At 42.4% G+C, this 20,970-nt stretch overlaps 2 protein-coding genes across 5 annotated transcripts in view; one reads left to right on the plus strand and one right to left on the minus strand.

Moving 5' to 3' along the window:
• The window catches only part of cdk19 (cyclin dependent kinase 19), a 48,259-nt gene extending 39,457 nt beyond the window's left edge, over positions 1 to 8,802 (minus strand). For 2 of the 3 annotated variants that reach the window (XM_084001039.1, XM_084001041.1), the window contains exons 1-2: positions 8,551 to 8,802; positions 5,663 to 5,738 (exon numbers count right to left, since the gene is read on the minus strand). In XM_084001039.1, the coding sequence (XP_083857165.1) occupies positions 5,663 to 5,738; positions 8,551 to 8,678 (204 nt within the window). In that variant the 5' untranslated portion in view covers positions 8,679 to 8,802. Of the gene's footprint in view, positions 1 to 5,662; positions 5,739 to 5,834; positions 5,922 to 8,550 lie in introns of those variants that run through there. The other variant, XM_084001040.1, reaches the window with a different exon arrangement.
• Positions 8,803 to 9,969: 1,167 nt separating this feature from the next.
• amd1 (adenosylmethionine decarboxylase 1) lies at positions 9,970 to 20,059 on the plus strand. Of its 2 annotated transcripts, none has more exons than XM_084001005.1 (9): positions 9,970 to 10,273; positions 14,590 to 14,676; positions 15,258 to 15,384; positions 15,492 to 15,594; positions 15,736 to 15,778; positions 16,177 to 16,321; positions 16,444 to 16,536; positions 16,628 to 16,783; positions 16,889 to 20,059. In XM_084001005.1, the coding sequence occupies exons 1-9, from the start codon at positions 10,161 to 10,163 to the stop codon at positions 17,030 to 17,032; spliced, it is 1,011 nt and encodes a 336-aa protein (XP_083857131.1). In that variant the 5' UTR covers positions 9,970 to 10,160; the 3' UTR covers positions 17,033 to 20,059. The 2 variants fall into 2 exon arrangements, with proteins under 2 accessions (XP_083857131.1, XP_083857132.1); XM_084001006.1 differs by lacking the exon at positions 9,970 to 10,273 and adding an exon at positions 12,804 to 13,041.
• Positions 20,060 to 20,970: the final 911 nt, after the last annotated feature.

Below are 20,970 nucleotides of genomic sequence, written 5' to 3' on the forward strand. Positions count from 1 at the left end.
GAATACAGACCAACATCGGGGGTCTTGTCGGACATCAAAGCAGTAAAGATCAGTGTTACATGGCTCAGTACATGAGTGGGGCCTAGAAGGGAATTGGTAAGGACAGCTGAGGTGCAAAGTACCAGCCGCTGATAGATAGAGCAGTCACTCAGGACTGTAAGGCCTCTGTGCACCGCCTGCTCTGACTACAAGAAAGCTGACGACTCGATGCCTCACACATGGATCCTGGTATAGCTGAAACTCTACACAACTCCAACAGGAACCTGAGCCTTCATCAGGAACTCAGTGGTGCTGTGGAAAACAACTCTACAAGCCAACAACAACAACAGGCAGGACCCCAGGTGCAGGCTGGGTAAAGATGCCCCTGAGACCATCCAGCACATAACGGCAGGGAGTTAGATGCTATAGCAGGCAGGGCAAACACCATAACCAAGTGGCTGGCGTATAGAATACAGGAACATCTGTGCCGAGTACGGGCTGGAACTGGAAGTGCCGAGGTCCGAATGGGACACACATCTGAAGGTGGTCGAGAATGACCGAGGCCAAGATCCTGTGGGACTTTCAGAGACAGACTGACAAAGTGTGGATGGTGAACCAACCAGAGGTGGACAAACAGCAGAGGAAGACTTGTGGTGACAGATGTAGTGATCCCAATTGACAGCTACATCAGGAGGAAGGAGCACGAGAAGCTTGAGAAATACCGAAGGGCTGAGAGAAGAAACGGAGAGGAGGGAACACTCAAACTGGGAGAGAACGGCTCCTGCAGAGTCCAAGAACAACATACGCTGCGTTTACATTCAAAGCCAAGTCATGCTGCGCTCCTAGCTCAAGTTGAGCGTTTCGTCGCTGGAGCGTTTCTATGCTACACTTTGTGCCGTTGTGAAGAATGAGCACACGCATAGTCCAGTTTCAGTCAGATTATGGCATATTCATGGAAAAGAAAATCAGTTTCCAATCGCATTATCTGGGTGTTTTAGTTGGATCTGGATAAATCCAGTCTTAATCACACGGCCGCGTTTACATGCACTTTAGTTGTCCACTTATAGACTCATTAAGGCCATAATTGGTATTTCAACTATCATGATACAAGCTCTCTGTCCAACACTCTGTCTGTAGCCTATATATCTAGTATCTAAATCATTTTGTTGAGAATTAAGTTGTTTCAACTTTTATACCGTCATCTGAACAGGACAAGGTGCGTCATCTCCTTCATTCACTGCCTTCTTCTGGTGATCAGGTGTCCCTACCACATTATGTGAACACACCCGAAATATCTGTTGAGGAAAAGTGTGTGTTCCCAGGCCTGCAGCTTATCTTAGATAATGTTTACACATGAAAGGCTGTGCAACATCACAACAAACAATTCAATATACTTAAAAACTGGTCTGACTGCTTTGTCTGCATGCAATGACAATTATGTTGTTAAATCAACAACGTGAACTGTTAGCGCTCTAACTCCCTTCATCATTCTGCCTTCAGTCTTGACTTGTTTATACAGTAGTAAAAAATAATACTTATATTAAATATTATTTGCACTGATGAACACACACTTGGCAGAGTTTTGTTCCAGTCCAACCCACCGGGACACCAATTGCACTTCTTTTAAAACAGTGTCCTACATTGCCTATCTGATCTAATGTATTCAAATGTTTTCATTTATTTAAATGTGTTGCTGTGAATGCAAAAAAGCCCGACTTAAATCAAACCTATTGTTGTTCATTATGGCTCAGTGTGAGGCAGCTTCAGCAAATTTAACGAAAGGATTAAAACAACCCCAACAAAAGCCTATAACAAGGCAGCTCATTCTTCAGCTTTGCTCTACATCTGGGAAACAATCTGCCACAGCTTATTACTCACATAAGTAAGATAATGTATAATACTTGTTTAATTCCAATGTGTTTTGTTGTATGGTGTTAAAGTCTAACCACCTCAACTCTCAAACCAAGTTTTGCTTTTTTGTATCTAAAGGTCCTTTGCATAGTCAGCTGTCAGGTGGATTAAGATTTTTTTCTTTTTTCTTTTCTATGCCATTTCCTAGCCGCTGAAAGGTGAAAGGTGAGGTGAAAGTTAGAGGCGAGAGAATGAATATCTATCTGGTTTTGTCTCAGCTCAGCCTCTCTGCCACTCACTGAACATACTAGATCCAAGGCCGATCCTATTCTTTCACGGGACGCAGTCTACCGAGGGTGAACCAAAAATGAGACTGGTCTGGCCTGCTGAGGAGTTTCACTGTCCAACCAGCACCCTTGACCACATGCAACTTTTTTCAGACGGATTTAAGGCTCTTGGTTTTGACAGTTGTAAATTGTAGCTGTTCAACTGAGCTGAAACCCAACGCTTCCATTTAAGGCTTAGGGTTAGCAGTGCAAACCTCAGGCTCTGTGTCAGTGTTGTTTACTTTCAATCAATAAAAACTTTATTTAGAGCACTTTTCATACCAAAAAGCAGCCCAAAATGCTTTACATGATAAAATAATAAACAAAAGAACATTTAAAGGGATAGTTCAACATTTTGGCAAATTGGCCCATTGCCATAATCGCTATAGTCATAGCAGTAGGTTCGTTACCTTTATTTGTCGGTGTAAGCTATTTTTAGAACGGCGGAGCGGAGCAGCAGGCTGCTCAGAGCTACGCTATGGAGGCTAAAGGAATTTCTTGGTTTCCCTCATCAAACTCATCAAATACAAAACTCCAAAACGCTTTCGTGGACAAGTTGTGACCTGCACAATCACCACGCTATGAGATAATAATGGAACGTTATGAAACAGAGCCGTTTTCGAGGTAAATACAGAGTCTGCTTGCTGAAAAACTGCGGTTTTGCATGAATTTACCTCTAAAACAGCTCCGTCTCGTAACGTTCAGTTATTATCTCATAGTGTGGTGATTGTGCAGCTCACAACTTGTCCACGACAGCGTTTTGGAGTTGTTGGATTGTGTATTTGATGAGTTTGATGAGGGAAGCCAAGAAATTCCCTTAGCCTGCCGCTCCGCTCCGCCATTCTAAAAATAGCTTACACCGACAATTAAAGGTAACAAACCTACTGCTATGACTATAGGGATTATGGCAATGGGCCAATTTGCCAAAATGTTGAACTATCCCTTTAAGCACAGGCCCCTGTGACCTTTGCTTTATCTATTTACATTAAAATGCTTCACACGTGTGCATGACCACAGATGTAGCCTACTGCATGTATTGATCTGATTGCGAGCGGGCAGAAGAAGACCAACCCAGAACTGAAAGTTCTTCACTTCACTGAGAAGCGACGGCGGTTCTATTGAGGAAGTACTTTGAGGTGGTGACAGCTGTAACCACAACACGCTGGCTGATGTATGATCAGCTTCAGGTTAGTGCTTGTCACTTTGCTGTGTCTCCGGCCTTAGCCCTCTTTCATCGTGACTGGCTCTGTGTAGCCTCACCCATTCACTACAGATATTACATTTAGTACTGACATGACTGCCAGACACTGGTTCTGCTCTGTACAGTGAGAAGTTACATCATTTGCAGTTTACGTGGGGCTGGAACAGTCAAAGTCACTGGTTTGCTGCTTTATGATCATTCCACTGTCAAATACTCAATAAACTCTTAAACGTGTTTTAATGTCATTGTATGTCTTAAAAAATAATCTCAACATCTCTCTGTGGATAATTTCACCACACCCCACTAAATTATCAAAAACAAACCGCGGGCAACTTGCGGCTCGTTGCTGGGAGAAAGAGGAACTGTGACTAGGCAACATCGTGTCGGCTGTTGAATGTGGATGCAAATGTTAATGTGCCGAAAATGTAGTATACAAAAGGTTTGCTCATTACAGGGGAGTGTTTGTACAGTGTCGCTGGCAGTGTTTGCACCATATGGCTCATACCCTCTCTCTCCAGGTGAACATGTTATAGTGGAAACCAGAGCCTCTTACATAACAGCCCAGCAGCCTGTCAAAGGGGGCCACATTCTTTCTCTATCTGCAGCCTCTGAGAGGAACGGCTGAGTGGCACGCTGACTGGCCCTCAGGCAGCACCACCCCCATCACAAATACTACACACTCAAAGCTGAGTGCTAGTTGGAAACCACATGAGAGGCCAAGTCCATCCAACAACTAATATAGATGGTTAAAAGAAATAAGTTGACGTTTGATTTTGGAGTGGTTTGCTGCTTTATTTTTGTTATTCTTGACTATCATTCTCCTTGAATGTAACTGACTTGGTAACACAATATGAAGTATATACACTGGACAGGGAAGTTACAGGAGGAGCCACAAAGCCAAATATGGCTCCTGGTTCACGACAGGAAGACATATCCAGTGTTTAACTGAAAAGGGCAACTAGTCCTCCAACCTGAACGACCATCGACCCACTGGAGTGTCTCCAGAAATAGTGCTCCTGACTGAGGCAGCATGCCGGTACCGGACCACGGTGGTTGTCATGGTTACAATAATATTTTCTGTTCTGCATCATAGATGGATTTTTAAAAATCTAGAGTGCTGTTGAAGTCTGAAGTGGAGGGAACATTTGTGTGTAAAGGGATGGAGAACTGGACCAGCACAGGAAGCTGAACAGGTGTCACCTGCTGATTCAGTATGGTGCAACAACAATAATAAAAGCAACTGGACATAACAATACAAACATTACATCATTTAAGAGTAGCATGACATCATTGGTTCAACTCCAAACCGAGACTACACTGTATATCATTCCCCCACTCTCCCTCCCTGCTTTGCTGTCTCTCTCCACTGTCCTATAAAATAAAGGCATAAAATGTCTGGAAAAAATAATTTAAAAAAGAAAACTTTTTTTTTTTTTTTGAAACAGGCACTTTCCAAGTCCATTTTTAAGTTTTTCCAATTCAAGCCAATTCAACATACTCCTAATGCCTTCTTCAGTACAAGGTGGGGCTGTGGTTGTGTGTTATTGCGTTGTAGGACTTCACATGGAACTGTTAAACCTGTCATACTACAGTATGTGTCCTCTGTTTCCATGCCACTCCCTTGGTATTTTCTTTTGTTTGCACTACATTGGTTTCTGTGTGTCGTGTTTTACATTGACAGCCAGTCATGTAACTATGAGACCATCAGGTTAAAGTCCCAGCACAAAGCAGTGATTAGCAGGTAGCAAGTTGCATGTCTGAAAAATAAATCCAGATAAATCCAAAGTTGTGTCTAAATCCTGATAAAACAGATTTCAAACCGGAATGCCCTAATGAGATCAATTCAATCCTCTTTTTTTTAAACTCCGTTTTAAGAAAATTTCATTGAAACAAAATGTCAGAGGAAAAGTTCATTGTTCTTATTACGTGTATCTGTTAATTGCAAAAGTAGCATTTGCATTAAAAACTGCATTTATGTGAAGATGATTTATCAAACAAGATACAACATGTAAAGTAGTGTTGGATGCATTTTTCATTTGCAGTCGTGACACAAAGCTAAGCTAGGCTAATCACTCCAGCCCTGGCTAATGACTGAACTGGGCCAAAGCATTAAGAACGGCATTAAAAGTGACTAAACTGGAAAATTAAAGAGATTATGGCATTTCACAAAACAGATTTACTACTCTCTCTCCCCAATTAATCTCTTTAAGGGATCTAAAAGCACCATATTTCACAACTTGTTGACGCGTGCCATTAAAGTAAAAAGAGTGATCTGAGGACGCACAAAAAAAATAATGTCACTTACGGCTATTTCCCTGCAGGCAGACATCGATATTCCAGTGCCTTCTATTTGTTTCAGTGCATACTCCTTCTCATCTTTCCTGTGGAGATAAAAGAAAATAGGGGCGACTTAACAAAACAAACAAAACAAAACATAGTTTTTTTGCATTGATTTTCAACATCAACCTCGAGGATACCTGCTTCGGTATTTAGAGTTCTGGTAATGAAAGTCGGCGGTGTTTTGGCAGAGACAATAATGCCATTGAAGACACTCTGGGACATAAGAGCCGTTGGGTTCCCTGCAGGAGTCTGTCGCTTTCCTCATGGCAAGTTAGTCATTTGCCCTTGTGAATCACATTTGTGCATGAAAATCAGCTAATAAGGGATATGTGACACTGTAGGGATGAGCACGTTCAGCAGATGAATATTGATTATTTGGCATAAGCAGTGTTCCAGTGTATAAAAAACCAGCCTGAGCTCAGGGCGGCAGAGAAAGTACGAGCTGAATGAAAAGGTTTTCTATTTAAAACACTATGAAAAAAACATTAAAATGTAAACACAGATCAAAAATGTCAATGAGGTTCTAGGATCAAACCCACTTCAGCCTAATTGGCATTGGAGATGGTCATAGATTAACTGGAACTCTCCAGCTCACATCTCTAATACTGACTGATATGAGCTGCACAGATGCTCAAAAAAGCACAATGAGTCTTTTACTCGTGTGCTTTAGTCCAATTCACCATTGATAAAAATGCATCATCCTCTCGAGGAGAGGAAACCATGATAACAAAACACACAAATGACATGACCCTGACTGTTACAGGCTATAGCACAGATATGACAGCATCAACTTTCCAGATCTAACATATTCTTTATGTAGTTTAAGGACAGAAGCTGCCACAATTTTACATGTTATAGTAGTATATTAGTTATATAGTTATAGTATTGTACCACAGTCTATACAGCAGTAATAAAAGCATCACATTCTTACGACTTACACACCACACTCAGAGGACGGTAAACCATCACTATTTATTTCTATAGCTGAAATACAGGGGCCAATACCTGTGTGAGCTTATGTAAAAATCAATAATAAAAAACCTTTGACTACATTATTATGCACAAGATCTATAACACCCTTAAGGATGTTATTAACTCAGCAGCATCTCACAAGCTCGCAGGTAATGACTGCTGCAGAGATGAGCGACCTGCCTGCGTTCACCCTGTGACCTCACATTACATCTCTATTATCCAGTGCTGTATAGGCGGATACAATAAGACACTGCCTGCAGCCTCCAACAACTCAATGAATCAATGAACGGAGCGAACGCTGGTAACGCTGATCCACTACAAGTTTCCTTTAATGTTACCTCCCACAATACTGAATATTACATGAAGGTGTAACTACACACACCCTCTTCAATTGCTCACATCTGTCTTTGATACATTTGAATGGGGCTGACTTAGAATGTTTACAAAACATAATTATTACAATATGAACATGAGTAACTTCTTAAAAGTAATATTTCTTTAACAGAAGCTTGTCCCTTCACTATAATTGTTTTAGTACTCCTCTACACTAATTTCTTACTTTGTTTGGGCAGCGGTAAAAAAGAAGAAGAGGAAAGAAAACACCTGATAAAAACATTTGAGTCACACTGCAAGAATAAAATTACACTCTTATTTGGAGTATTATTATAAACAGGAAATGTGCCAGTTTGTGTGGCAAATATTGACACTACTTGCCTGGTGTAGTATTAACAGTTGTTGCTGTTTGGCCATTGTATTTACTCTTTCTTTTCACTGCAACACGCCTTACAGTGACAGTGTTTAGAGCAAATTTGAAAAAGGCAACTACAAACTGTCGGTATGAAAACTTTGGCAGTGAACGGTGTAAATAAATGGCAACGCAGCTTGTCCACAAACTGTAACTAGACAATGGTGATGAAGAAACTATATTTTATGTGAATAAATAGCATTTGATCATATGCCAGACCCACTCCCTCCCCCAGTGTTTTTAGACCATTGTTGTTGAACAACAATGTAATCGTGCAAGATAAGAATTTATAGTAAGCGTTGTTGGTTTCATGTGAATAAATAAGCCCGTATGTGACCTCTGTTACACAGTACACTCCACACTCCACTCCTCTTACTTTGTTTGAGAAGCAGGTGAAAAATCAAATACATGCATTATTATCATAAAAGAGAGAAACTGTTCTCTTAAAGACACTTTCTGCATATGGATTTCAGTCACACTGCTCAAATAACTTTGCACTGCAGAGTTTTCATTGTGAACCGGGATTGTGTGCAGCAAATAGATGGTACAGCTGGTACAGCATTGCAAGAATGTGAGAATATCTATCCATATCCCTGCTGCTGCTGTTGTATGCCAATGCTTTGGACTGTAATGTGCTTAGTGCATTTAGGGTGAAAACGGCAGATTACAAAAAGGTAACTACCAGCTGGGAGTATCAAAAGTTTGGCAGTGCACAGTGTTAAAAATGGGGGAGCAGCTTGCCCCACGAAAAGGCGCTGAAATGTCACTATCGCGTGAAGAGACATTTGCAGTGTCCTGTCGGTGCGTTTACATGCATTTAGATTCAGCTACCTCCGTTGCTACCGTGAAGAAGACTTGTCAAAACATAAATAGCACCGCTGTCTTACTGTGTTGTTTTGGGGGGGAGTGGGGAAGAAGAGGAGGAGGAGGGAGAGGAGGGAGAGAAGGAAGGGGGGGCCGCTGGTGAGTGAGTGAGTGCGTTACATGAAAACAAAAACACAGAAACACGGGCAAACGCTTCGGGCAGGTTCAAATCTAACGCCCCGTTTCACGCACAACTCGGTTGTGTGTTACGAAAATGCATCCCGTGCTCAGTCTTATGGCAGTATAAACAATAACGTTCACGGTTATCTTACCCGTCTTTGCGCTTAGCCTTATAAACGTGCCCGTAGGTGCCTCGACCCACTTTGCAACCTTCATATTCGAACAGATCTTCTACTCTCTCTCTCTCTGCCGCCAGCTTTGTTTTGAAGTCGTAATCCATTTTAACCCATAAATACGTCTTAATTTACAATAAAATAAAATATTAATTATTACATGCATTAATTAAATAATCTGGTCGTTTTATTCCCCCACCATTTCCTTGTTTGGGATTTTGGTCTGCTCCGCTTAATGTTCACTGGCTCGTTGACGTTTCTAATTGGCGCGCAGGGCACACTGGGTAGCGTAGTTCTTCCCAGCAGGCGCCGCGGTTCGCCAGCTCGAAAGCCAGGATGTGAGAAACTACAACCCGCGTTTCTCGCTGCGGTTTGTTGCACTTTGCGTACTCATGAACGCTCTTCAAAAAGGCAGGTTTGGATTTCATGGTGAAGGAAGCTGTTCGTTTGCATATCTTGTTGTTTCTATGCATAATTAAATAAATAATTGAGTGATGTCCGAACTGTTACTGTTACATGCACCACAATCACTATCAAGATAGTGCAATAAAAAACATTAGTCCTCCGTTGAAAATATAAATTAAGTTTTCTGTAAACCCTGTGTCTTTTATTGTCATGGATGGTGTAATTACAAACACCCAAATTGCCACTGCCCTCTCTGCCCCTTCATTTGATGACGACGATAAGGAGGATTATTATAACAGTTACAGTAATTGTTGTTCAGTGATGACAACTTACAGAAGCAGTCATCTCATGAACATATCGTTGCTAAAAAAAAGAAAAAAAAAGAACATATCGTTCCTAAGTTGAGTTACCCGACTTGTCAAACAGCTAGTTATATAATAATACATATAACAGTCGATAAAAACGCAATCTCATTATTTTTCCCTCTACTGCAGCCACCTCAACAGGTTCATTTTATGATAAAACTACACAGCTATATTATTTAACACGTTTTATCGTTGTGTGTAGAAACAATATTTGAACACTGTGTGTTATTTGAACACTGTGTGTATTTAAATAATTGTGTTTGTTTATGCCAGAATAATGCACTAACAATAACTGAGTGTATTACGACCATGCTATGATATCTGTTAGAGATAAAATAAACGAACCTTTAAGACAGAATGACACACACAGTTCTTTTGATATTATGGTGAGTGACATCCTTATCAAATTTAATTTAACTGTATTTTGATATTTTCTACGCTAAGCGTTGGCTGTAAAGAGGCATAATAAGGAAACCGCTGTTTTGCAGTGATTGGCAGATGAGTGGACCAATCGAATATCACAAGACAGTGTCCGGCGACCGGATTGGCTGAACGCGAGAGTGACGTAGCTGGCAGTTGGACATAAATACGCCGCGCCATCTTCACTCATTGCTCTACACAGTATGGCCGGCGATATTAGCTAGCACTCGCTCACGGTATTCTCTGTAAAAGGGAAGACGGTAACTCAAGAAAATCAACACCTGAATTACTTAAAGGACTGTACCTCAATAAATTATAACTGATCGAGGAAGGATTAATTAAGCTGTTAACGTTTTCAACCGACGTTTGATTATTTTTTGTTGGGGGTCTTGTTGTCTCATGATGGAAGATAACGGCGCACACTTCTTCGAGGGGACCGAGAAGCTGTTGGAGGTGTGGTTCTCTCGGCAGGATGAGACCAAAGGAACCGGGGACCTCCGTACCATCCCAAGGTTTGTGTCTTTACAAAGTCTCGGCTGCACTGTCAGTCCTCGGCCACCACAGGGTTGGCTTCTCTCTCTCGCAGTTCATTTCATTGACATTGAACCGGTCAAATGTGGTGGTGGGAAACCTTGTTTTGTTTTGTTTTTAGAAACTGTTTCATCTCTGTAATGATTAGTTCAGCTCAGTTAGTGAGCTAACTGTCCGGAGAGTGATCGTATCCTGACACCAGAGCACATTAATAGTAAGCTAGCCAACGCCGTTACTCGAAAATGGCCACCTCCCCCCTTTAACAGTGGCACTCCGGAGCTGAGTCATTGATTCTTCACCCAGGAGTTTCATGGCAATGTCTCACATTTTTGACATTTTAACACGAACTCTCGCTTGTGACACTGAACGACAGCTCGGTTGGTTATAGTGCCCTAAAGTCGTCGTCTTGACTGGCAAGTTGGCAAAACAACAAATATATAGCTTCGGTAGCTAACTTCAGCTAGGTCTTGGGAGAAAATACTCAAATACCAGCTGTCTCATGCTGTTTTGTTGCACTTTTCCCAAGACCATGGCTTTGCTTTATATCTTTTAAATTATTATTCCTACCGTTTATTAACGCAACACAGCAGTTAACTTCGATGCCCACGTCAGGCGGGCTTCATCCTTTTTTTTTTTTTTCACCCGTATCAGTGCGCACGTTTTATTACCCCTGCATTGGTTCCGGGACCTCGTATGATTAGATTATGTCGGCGTGATAAATTGTAGTATACAATAGGACTCACCCAGTCAGACGGGGTTTGTTTTTAGCCGTGTTGTGTGTAAATGTTTTGCTGAAATTGGGGAGGTTAGTATTTTTTCTGCGTCATTCAAAGAGGGGGCCTCATTGAAGACGTAAAGCATGTGGTCGCCCCGTCGTCACCGCGTGCTGCCGCTGCTGCCACACCGTCACACACACACATACAAACACCCTGACACAGACAGACAACACATCTCAGATCACTGGAAGCTTAGAGTCCCGTCAACTAGATTACATTTGTTTGTTTTTTTGCTATTCAGAGAGTGATAGAGGTGTTTGTAGCTTTAATGACAGCGGAGACTGGATCTCAAATGCTCCTGTCACAATTCACGTGACTAATTACATGAGTATGAGTCTGATCCTCTGGGATAGGACGATATGACTCATGGAGAAGTAAGGTGCTGCTTTTTTATGTCCAGGTTTCGCTTGCCCATTCAATGCATGCCACTCTCCTCCTGGACCTGCTTCTGCAACTAAACTTGCGCTGCGTATGGCTCTTGTTCCGGTCACGTTTCACTCCATGCAGACGCCTCCCAGTCCCTCTGATTGGTTAGAGGGTCTTAGGACTCTGATTTGCTAAAAGGCACTGAGAAGATGGGCATTCAAAAAAAAAAAAAAAAAAAGGGGGGGTATGCCGGGCTAATGGGACATTTTATAAAAAATGTCAGTGAAAGTTCAAAAAGGGCATTTGACCTTTGCCCCCCCCTGTTCAACAGCATGAAAACCACTTGTTGCAGTGCCTTAAGTGAGCTTGTGCCATGCAGAACAAAGTTAGTCATGAATTTAAATGAGTAAAATAATGCATGTCAGTGTTTGCTTTCTGCATGAAATGTCTGCAGAGGTAGTTCTGGCAGGGGCCGGCCTGGTCAAGTCTCACTCTTTAGTGTGACACTTGAGCAACTTGAGGCGTGGCGATGGGTTCCACAGAATAATGATTCACAAGAATGACAGCAGCTTGTCAGACACAGAAACCCCCTGGAGGGGCATGCTGTGTGCAAAAAAAGAATCAATAATTTATCCTCAAGGCAGGCTGTGACATGTTCAGCCTGCTACTTTTGTTCTCTTACCTAATGTTATTGCAGCAGCGTTACTATGTGATAACCTATGGCAAAGTTCAAAAGGCCTAATGAAGTGACACTGTGACGGACTTTCCTCGTCACCAACCCAGTTCACTGAGGGCAGTTTTAAGAAAGCCGTGGCAAGTTGGTTGAAGTGGGTTTGGCATCAGTGTACAGCCGTAGGGCAGATTAACAGCTCAGAGTGACACTGTCGGTGATTCAGGCTTGCTGGACATCAGCCAATATCCAAATAAGTCCACAAGGGCATCTGATTCACAAATGTGGAGCTCGCTCACATTACCTTGGCTGTGCAGGCCCGTCGAGTAATTAGTCTTGAGGCCCAGTCTGTATCACGTTTACACACTTCACCATGTGGTTTTCCGTCCACATGGCTTGACAGCTGAACCTGTTTCGCAGGTGGTATTTTAGAGAATTTATTAGTTGTTTTTTTGTCATTAGTCCTTTTTTTTTTCAGATGAAACCAAAATTCCCGTATCTCTGTTACCTCGGTTAACCCCAGATCTCTGTTGCAGTAATTAGCAGCCTGATCTGGGCCTTTTCCTGGAGACCACGCTTTCTTTGAGGAAAATCTGATCTTGCTGAGTGACCAGGAATAGACTCAAGTGTGAGTTTCACACTGAAACAGGAGCTGACCCCCCTGGTGTCAAGCAACATTGTCACTCTGAGAGGAAGCGGGGAAGCTAGCATGTTGCAACAGCTCAGCTCATCGCTGTTGTTGTTTTCTGTTATTTTGTTCTTTTAATTCTAATCTGATCAGTAATACCTGTGATGCCCGAACCTGTTGATCTGAACGGGAAGCCCCAGTTACAGTGTTGTTACAGTTGTGCTTGATGAGGACAATAATTTTAATCTACTAGGGTTGAAGTGTTGTCACCTTTTTTGTCATAACAACACATTGTGATGCTTGACGTCGGTAAGTCTTATCAGTCGAGTGCAGGCTTTGCATAATTGTACTTGGCCTCTTTTTAAGATGGAACAGTGAAGAGAAAACAGGAGATGACACTGTCCAATAAACCATCAATTACTCTCCTCTATCCTAGTTGTTAACGGCAGCGTGTTAAGACAGTAATAAACTCTGATACCATGCAACCATCAGGCCATGATCAAGTTATTGTTCATCTATAATGTCAGCTTGTTAGCTTTTGAGGTAGTCATTTCTTTGTGGGCAGAAATTATTAATTTCAGAGAACCACAACATACAGGCAGTGCAGATTGTGGTTTGATCAGTTAATATTGACTAACCTGACACCTACTGTATCTTTTGCCACAACTTCAGTAGCTGTGATTGCATCTAAACATTGCAGACAAGAGGAGAAAATGTGTAAAGGCTGCAGGCTGCAGAGCATGTTTCTGTCAATCGTTTAAGAGCCAGTACTTGTGATTACAACTTGGTCTTTCACTTGTGCATCTTTTTTTAAGATGGCATTTCTGTTGCAATGAATGAATTTCTGTCCCCTGAGCCACGTGTATTACCCCCTGCAGAGTTTTTGTTAGGTTGCTATGGGGATGGAGCAGGGCTGGCATGCAACATGGGTCCCCAGCCAGACTTGAACCTAAGTGTCGGTTACTTCCTAATTCGCCTGTTTACACAAAGCCGGCAGAACGTTAATTAAAACGTGTTTTTTAGTTTGGTGTTTCTCATAGTGCGAGTGAATCACAGCCACACCAGGCATGTGTTTGCTCAAGTAATATTCTGAAGTTTCAAACTAAACACAAAACCCCATTCTTGTCATTCAGCGTGCAGGAAAACGTGTATTCAAGTGTTGAATGAAACCGTGTGTAACTTGGCTTCGCCGCAGCAAGTGAATGATTTACTGTTAACACCTGCTGACAGTCTTGTTAGCAACACAAATCACCATCTTAACGATGATCCATGCCGCCTCATCCATCTTTGGAGGTGAAGTGCATTTACTGGCTGCTTAGTGGTGGATTCCCTGTTGAACGTTACACTCCTCCTCCGGCCCCGTCCGTCCGTCTGTGCTAGCACCAGGCTATGGCTTCTTTCCTACCACCGGACACCGAATGAGCTCAGGCTGCACTTCTAAGGTTGTAATGAGTGTGACGCAGCTGCATTTGCACTGCAGCTGTCTTTGAGGGGAGGTGGTGGTGGTGGTGGTGGTGGTGGGAGGGCAGAGATGGCGGTGGCAGCAGCAGCGGGGGCCTTCTTGTTGGCGGGGAGATTGCTGGCTGCGTGCTTCCCCCTCCAGCCTATGATTTTCTGTCTACCCAGGAACTAGAGCCAATATGTATTCAAATGACACAAATCCACACTGCCCTGCATCTTTCCCTGCACATAGCAAGAGCCTGATCCCTGTAGTCGGTCTGAATCCTTCCCGCAGTGCCGTATCATTACAGAAAAATCAACAACCACAAAGCAACCAGGACATAAACAAGTAAAGGACTGACAAAATACTAACTGTTTTTCTTTTTTTTTCTCCTTTTTTTTCTCTTTTCTTTTTAGGTTTGAGTGGGACAAACTTTTGGAGAATGTGCATTGTTTGATCATAAGTGTGACAAAGACTGACAAGCAGGAAGCTTATATACTCAGGTGAGTGAGCAGTCTTTAATCACATGATGTCTCCTCTATTTTCCCACCGATTAGAAGGCAGACAAGGATTAGACAGCGGTCACCTGTAAGCCGCTTGTCATTTACCTTGCACTCACTGTCTTGGGTGATGACCCAAGACACCTATGGAATGAATTCATACATGACATGCTGCATAGTCTTGACACATGCACCATCACTAAAGGAGGATGCAACTAGTATAAAGTTAAGTTGAAAATGTTCTCATGCAAACAGGAGGTGATTGCTGTTGTCACAATCAAAACAACCCCACTAATGTGATAGTTTTATTATTATTTATTGCTCCCTCTCCTAGAGTCCAATACAGAACTAGTGTTAATAAATAATACATACATTATGATATCCTAAAACCAAATTGTTGCTATAGAACATCTACGACCGTGTGCCAACTCAAAACACTCGCCAATACTCTGCTGTGTGATAGATGCTTTCTCTGCAAATATAATACATCTAAAAAATAATCAAGGAGGGCATGAATGTTGGTGCATGTGTGGAGTTTAATCTGTAATCTAAGAAAATGTTTGTTGTTTTTTCTCCCCCTCCAGTGAGAGTAGCATGTTTGTCTCCAAGAGACGTTTCATTTTGAAGACGTGCGGAACCACCCTCTTGCTGCAAGCACTGGTGCCTCTGCTGGAACTCGCCAGGGAGTACTGTGGCTTTGATGCCATCGAGGTACTATTTACATACGCAAACACTGAAATCCTATGATCACAATTTTCTCTTGGTCTAAATGACACCTGTGTCTGATGCACCGATCTGACCCCGCGTTATCTTTTCAGAACTTCTTCTACTCCCGAAAGAATTTTATGAAGCCGACCCAGCAAGAGTTCCCTCATCGAAACTTCCAGGAGGAAGTGGACTTTCTCAGCGAGATTTTCCCAAGTACGTAGCATTTTAGTGTTTAAGCGTGTGTCATGTCTGTGAGGCTGAATACCTCAACCTGCAGGAAGTCATTAGACAATACAGTTTCACAGTTCAGATGTTTCTTGGGGACTGTAACTATATGATTTCTGCTTCCTCCAGATGGTGCAGCCTACTGTATGGGGCGTTTGAACTCTGACTGCTGGTAAGCATCGTGCCGTTTCCTTTCCCACTTTTAATTCTTTATTTGAATTCACATTAGCTCCTCCTGCAGTAGTTGCTAATCCCCCGAGGATCCACATAATCCCTCATAAACAATGTGAGACGGCTGGATGTTAATCTATTTTCCAAACAGTGTTGCTCATGTTTTTGAGGGTATCAGGGTTTATACGTTGCACTCAGGAAAACTGAATTACATTCAATCCTTGATACCTTATTTCACATTGACTAAACAGCAGCTGGTAGCAGAGTCTTTGTCTGAGCCACAGCAGGAAGTTGCTGTATGACATTTAGATTCACAGCACAGGCAGCCTACAGTCTGGGTGTTGATTATCATTTGGTAACAGACTAAAACAACCGTTCCCTGTGTGTCCTCTCCTCCAGGTACCTGTTTACCCTGGACCTACCAGAGTACTGGGAAAACAAGCATGCAGATCAGACCCTGGAAGTTCTGATGAGCGACCTTGATCCAGCCATTATGGACCAGTTCTATATGAAAGATGGTGTTTCTGCAAGTGATGTCACTCGTGTGAGTATATTTTACCACGAACATGTGTTGATCTGTGCCGTCGGAGCGCACACAGCCACACACACACACACACACACAGATGGGCTGAACTGATGCTGATGATTCCTGTTTTCCTGTTTCAGATGAGTGGAATTCGTGACCTGATACCAGGTTCTGTGATCGACGCCACAATGTTCAACCCTTGTGGCTACTCAATGAATGGAATGAAGACTGACGTGAGTGTCTCTTTTGTCTGTTATCTTGTTTCCGCGCTGTGCCGACTACGCGAAACACGTCAGTAATGTGGCTTTTTTTTTTGTTCTGTAGGGAACTTACTGGACCATTCACATCACCCCTGAGCCGGAGTTCTCCTACGTCAGCTTCGAAACCAACCTATCCCAGACATCGTACGATGACTTGGTTAGGAAGGTGGTGGAGGTGTTCAAGCCAGGAAAATTTGTGACTACCCTTTTTGTCAATCAGGTATGAATAAAACAACCTTTTGTTGTTGTTGTTGTTACTTCCTGTAATCTTAATGAGAAGCACCAGTCTCTAAATTCTCCTTTCCCTCTCTTTGCCCCCTTGCAGAGCTCCAAATGTCGCAGTGTCTTTTCTTCTGCCCAGAAGCTTGAGGGCTACAAGCGTCTCGACCGCCAGTTGGCTCAGTTCAACGACTACAATTTTGTCTTCACAAGTTACACCAAGAATCGCCAGCAGAACCAGCAGAGCTGAGGGTTGAGGATGAAGAAGAGGCGTAAAAAGAAAGGCGGCCGCTTGGGGCTCACCCCCCGTATCCAGTTTTACCCCCCAGTAGAAACCTTCTCGTCTTCCCCCCTCCTCCTCCCCCCCACCACCTCCTCCCCCCGCCCCCGCTTAACCTCCAGTTTGAGTTGTTTGCATTGTACCTGTGATTTAGATCTCTTGCATGAAAGCTCTTTTCTCTGTTTCGATATTCTAGCTCACTCTTGCTGTGATATTGAAGTGCATGTAGAAGAATTAAACACTCTCCGTTCGAGGCTGTCCACCCGTGCCCAGTACAACGGTCCCTTCCTGCAGGTCTCCCCCCTCATCCCCCACAGACAAGGCTTCCGCCCGCACTAGGCCAGGGCCCTGACATGCTCAGATCAGTCTGCCTCTTTATGAGCTCCACTCAGTTTTGTCTGTCGTTGTTTTTAAAAAAGGAAACATTCAAATTCATCCCAGCTGGTTTTGCTTTCCAGTGTGTTAATGAATCACTACCAATTACTGAGTGCACTTTAAAAACCTGTTTACTCATGGTACAACGATGAGGCCAACCTATCGTCTCGAGTCGTATTGAATGTATGAATCATGGTCAGCTTCGGACCCTCATCATCGTCAAATATATTTGAGTTCCTTTTGAAAGCGACTGCCATACTAGCTGTTTAATGTGACACTATTGGATTAAAGGGTTTGCAGCGCGAGTTAGTTTGGTCTTCGGTTGCTGTAAACTGCTTTTTTACGATTGCACTAAGATTTCTGCTTTGCTGGGCCTTTGCTTACACTGTAGTGTTCCTCTACCTGGACAATCACAGAGCCCTTGTGTTTACTGAAACACACATGCTATTAAATCTGTGTGTAGATGGACATGAATAATTTAATAAGACAGTTCAATTTGTGCACTTTGTTGCACCCAGGCTTCAATGTTTTTACAGTGTGCTGTATCTATAAGAAGCTTCTGGGTCCTAGTCATATTCAGCACTCTTTCCCCCCCCCCCCGCCACCCCCGCCACATTCACATGACTCGGTTAAATAGTAAAATGTTCAGACTGAATGTAGCACGGTTCAGCGTGAAGTGGCCTGTCCACCCGTCTTTTTTTTTTTTTTTTCCGAATGTACACATCTCTAGAGAAAAGCCTCGACCAGGTTTGAGCTGAATGTATGACTCCAGGAGAGCACAGACACCCCCCCCCTCCCAAAAAAAAAAAAAAAAAAAACCAGCCACTCTCCCCTCCCTCAACACACACACATATATAGCGTTCACAATGCCCTCTGCTGACCAGCCATTGTCCGGCTCTCAGCAGGTCTCCCCCCTTGCCAGAGTCAGACTGTCAGGCTGGCCCCAGAACCGTGACACAACCAGAGTCGGCTCTTCCTCGCTGCGCCCGCGCCCCCGTTCTGAATGGGAAATAATGAATCAGACCCCTTTTTTGCTAAGTTGCCCAGCAAAGCATTTTTCTTTTTCCCACATAATATCCATCCTCTCTCTGTCTCTTTCCGCCCCCATACAGAAATCTGTATAACGCACAATAGAGGCCCACCAGTCTGAGCATGCCAGGGTGATCCCGGATCATTCCACATGTAACTGCTGCATAAACTGCCATTTTATTAAATTTATTGTGTCCAGACAATTTTTGCAGTGAACTGGTCGAAAATGTGACTCCCCTAGCAGTTTTTTTTCTTTTTTGTTTGGATCAGTGCCCTTTGTTCAGTGAGGGGGAAAATCCTGTGACACTATGGTGCATGTGACTACTAGTGCCGTGTTGCTTAACAGTGTAGTGTAGCGCCGTCTCTTCCTCCCCCCCCCCCTTTTTTTTTTCCTTTTTTTCCTCGTCTGTAGGTCTGTGTGCTTCACCTTCCTCTCTTTACCAGCCAATAGCAGAGCTGGAACTGCCGCATCCTGATGTGTTTTTTTTGTTTTTGTTATTTTTTCTTTTGGTAGGTAGGGACTCATCTTTTTTTTTCCTTAAGGGGTGTGGGTTAACTTGTAATGAATCTCCTTTTTTTTTTTTTAAGCTGTGGACAAAGTGCTGAAAGCAGGTTAGGTTTCTTATTGGCTACTTGGTGTCAAAACATCCGAGGTTGTCTCCTCGGCCTGCCCCTTCAGTCGAGTGGTGTTCACGGTGCTTCTCCTGCCAGAGAATGCAGTTTTGAAGTTTGCGCACTGGAGAGACAACATGGTGGGAGTGTTAATAACCTGGTTTCAGCCCTGTAGTGCAGTACACTCTGTTCTTAGAAATACCTGTTGGTTGCAGTAATCACCTAAAGCACTTGGCGCGCCAGTTTGAGCGGTTCATGTAAGAACCGGCACTTGGAATAGTTCCCTCTAGTTCGTCTCTCAAGGCTTTTTGGAGTGGTTTCATTCTTTTCCTGAGGACCAATCTCTGCTCCTACATGAACGACTTGGCTTTCCGTCAGACGTCTTGGGTGATCTGCTACAACTGTGGTTCTGTTTGTTTTTTCCAGAAGAATTTGGACTCGCACTGTTCAAAATACTAAAGCGGTTTATTAATGCAAACTGTTCTTAGATGAAGTACATTTTAGCCTTGTTGGTGTTGGTGTTGGTGTGGATCATTACAACTTTGTTTTACTTTTATACGATGAACTCAAAATGCATTTTTTTGCAGTTTAACGGTGATAGAATTTTATACAAAAAATATTTTGTATTTTTGCTGCGGACCAATCTTTTTTTTTTTTCTTCCCCCTTTTGTTTTTTTGTTTGGTTTTTTGTTGTAAAAACGGTGTTGTTATGAAGTTAAGGGATGACCTTTTCAAAGTTGACTAAACCATGTAGTTTTTCTTTTCTTTTTATTCTTTCACTTTCCTTTCCTTTTGTGAATCTTGAGAGGAAAGGAAGGTGGAAGCCTCCCCTGGGTGAGAGGGTGCAGTTGCAGGATGTATCAGGATGTACTGAAGGAGTAAACTTGCTGTTCTAATTCTTTCTTTTGCTGTTCTTTGGATGGTCAAGATGTGCTAAATATATCTGTGCTCCGAGCTTGATGCTTCAATAAAGATACTTATCTGTGCAAATGCTGTCTTTTCTTCATTTGAAGCCTCTTTATTGCCAGAACATTAGCTTTTTTTTTTTTGTGTTCTTTTAGATTATTAGCATTTGGTGTGTATATATTTGACCTTTTCTTTGGGGAAAGAGAAAAGCAAAAGTAAACTGAAAACACAGACAAGTGAATCTCAGATGAGCCAATAAGTAAAAGAGGAAACTGAATATTCTCTAAGTTTAAGAGAAAACTATCAAGTCTTAATAGATAATACAAATGCTGACTCTAAATCCATTCATTGACCTACAGTGAGCCATGTGTCTAGAAGCAATTCTCCTCTCACCAAATCCACAATAGTGACTGAAACAGTTACATCACCCCTGAAATCCAGCAGTGTTCTGTAGGACTAAGACGTTTCACTGTCTTTACCAAAAACCTCCAGAGATGGGCGGTCAGTGTCTCTATCCAGAGGGACAGAGTAAATATAGAAAATTAATACAGAAAACTGCACCTGAGGAAGCTTCCCATTCAAACACAGATTCACTCATTTTCTGTCATTCCTTTCTTTATGAACACATTTACATGTCTGTGTATGTGTAAGACTGGATAGTACAATCTTAGTTTTAAGGTACAGCACAGATGAAATGACAGTTGTAGTATCATATTGGCCACAATACGGTAAGGACATGTATTATTGATTAATAACACCTATAATAGTAATACAACTATCTATCTATCTATCTATCTATCTATCTATCTATCTATCTATCTATCTATCTATCTATCTATCTATCTTTATAGTTATATATCCTTAGGCTATGTCAAGAGAGATTAATGCCACCTGCATAAACATGCATAAACATAACATATATCTGTATGGTATATATGCTACATGTCAGTATATGAAGATGTATTTACATATTGATGCCCCTGTGT

The sequence above is a fragment of the Trachurus trachurus genome (genome assembly GCF_905171665.1).
Source record: "Trachurus trachurus genome assembly, chromosome: 24".
Classification (NCBI taxonomy): Eukaryota; Metazoa; Chordata; class Actinopteri; order Carangiformes; family Carangidae; genus Trachurus; species Trachurus trachurus.

What these genes read in the sequence shown, in the direction of transcription:
- amd1 (XM_084001005.1), top strand. Translation starts at nt 10,161, where the DNA reads ATGATGGAAGATAACGGCGCACACTTCTTCGAGGGGACCGAGAAGCTG. An exon ending in TCTCAGCGAGATTTTCCCAA is followed by an intron (nt 15,595 to 15,735) that starts GTACGTAGCATT and finishes TGCTTCCTCCAG; the next exon opens with ATGGTGCAGCCTACTGTATG. An exon ending in TGAATGGAATGAAGACTGAC is followed by an intron (nt 16,537 to 16,627) that starts GTGAGTGTCTCT and finishes TTTGTTCTGTAG; the next exon opens with GGAACTTACTGGACCATTCA.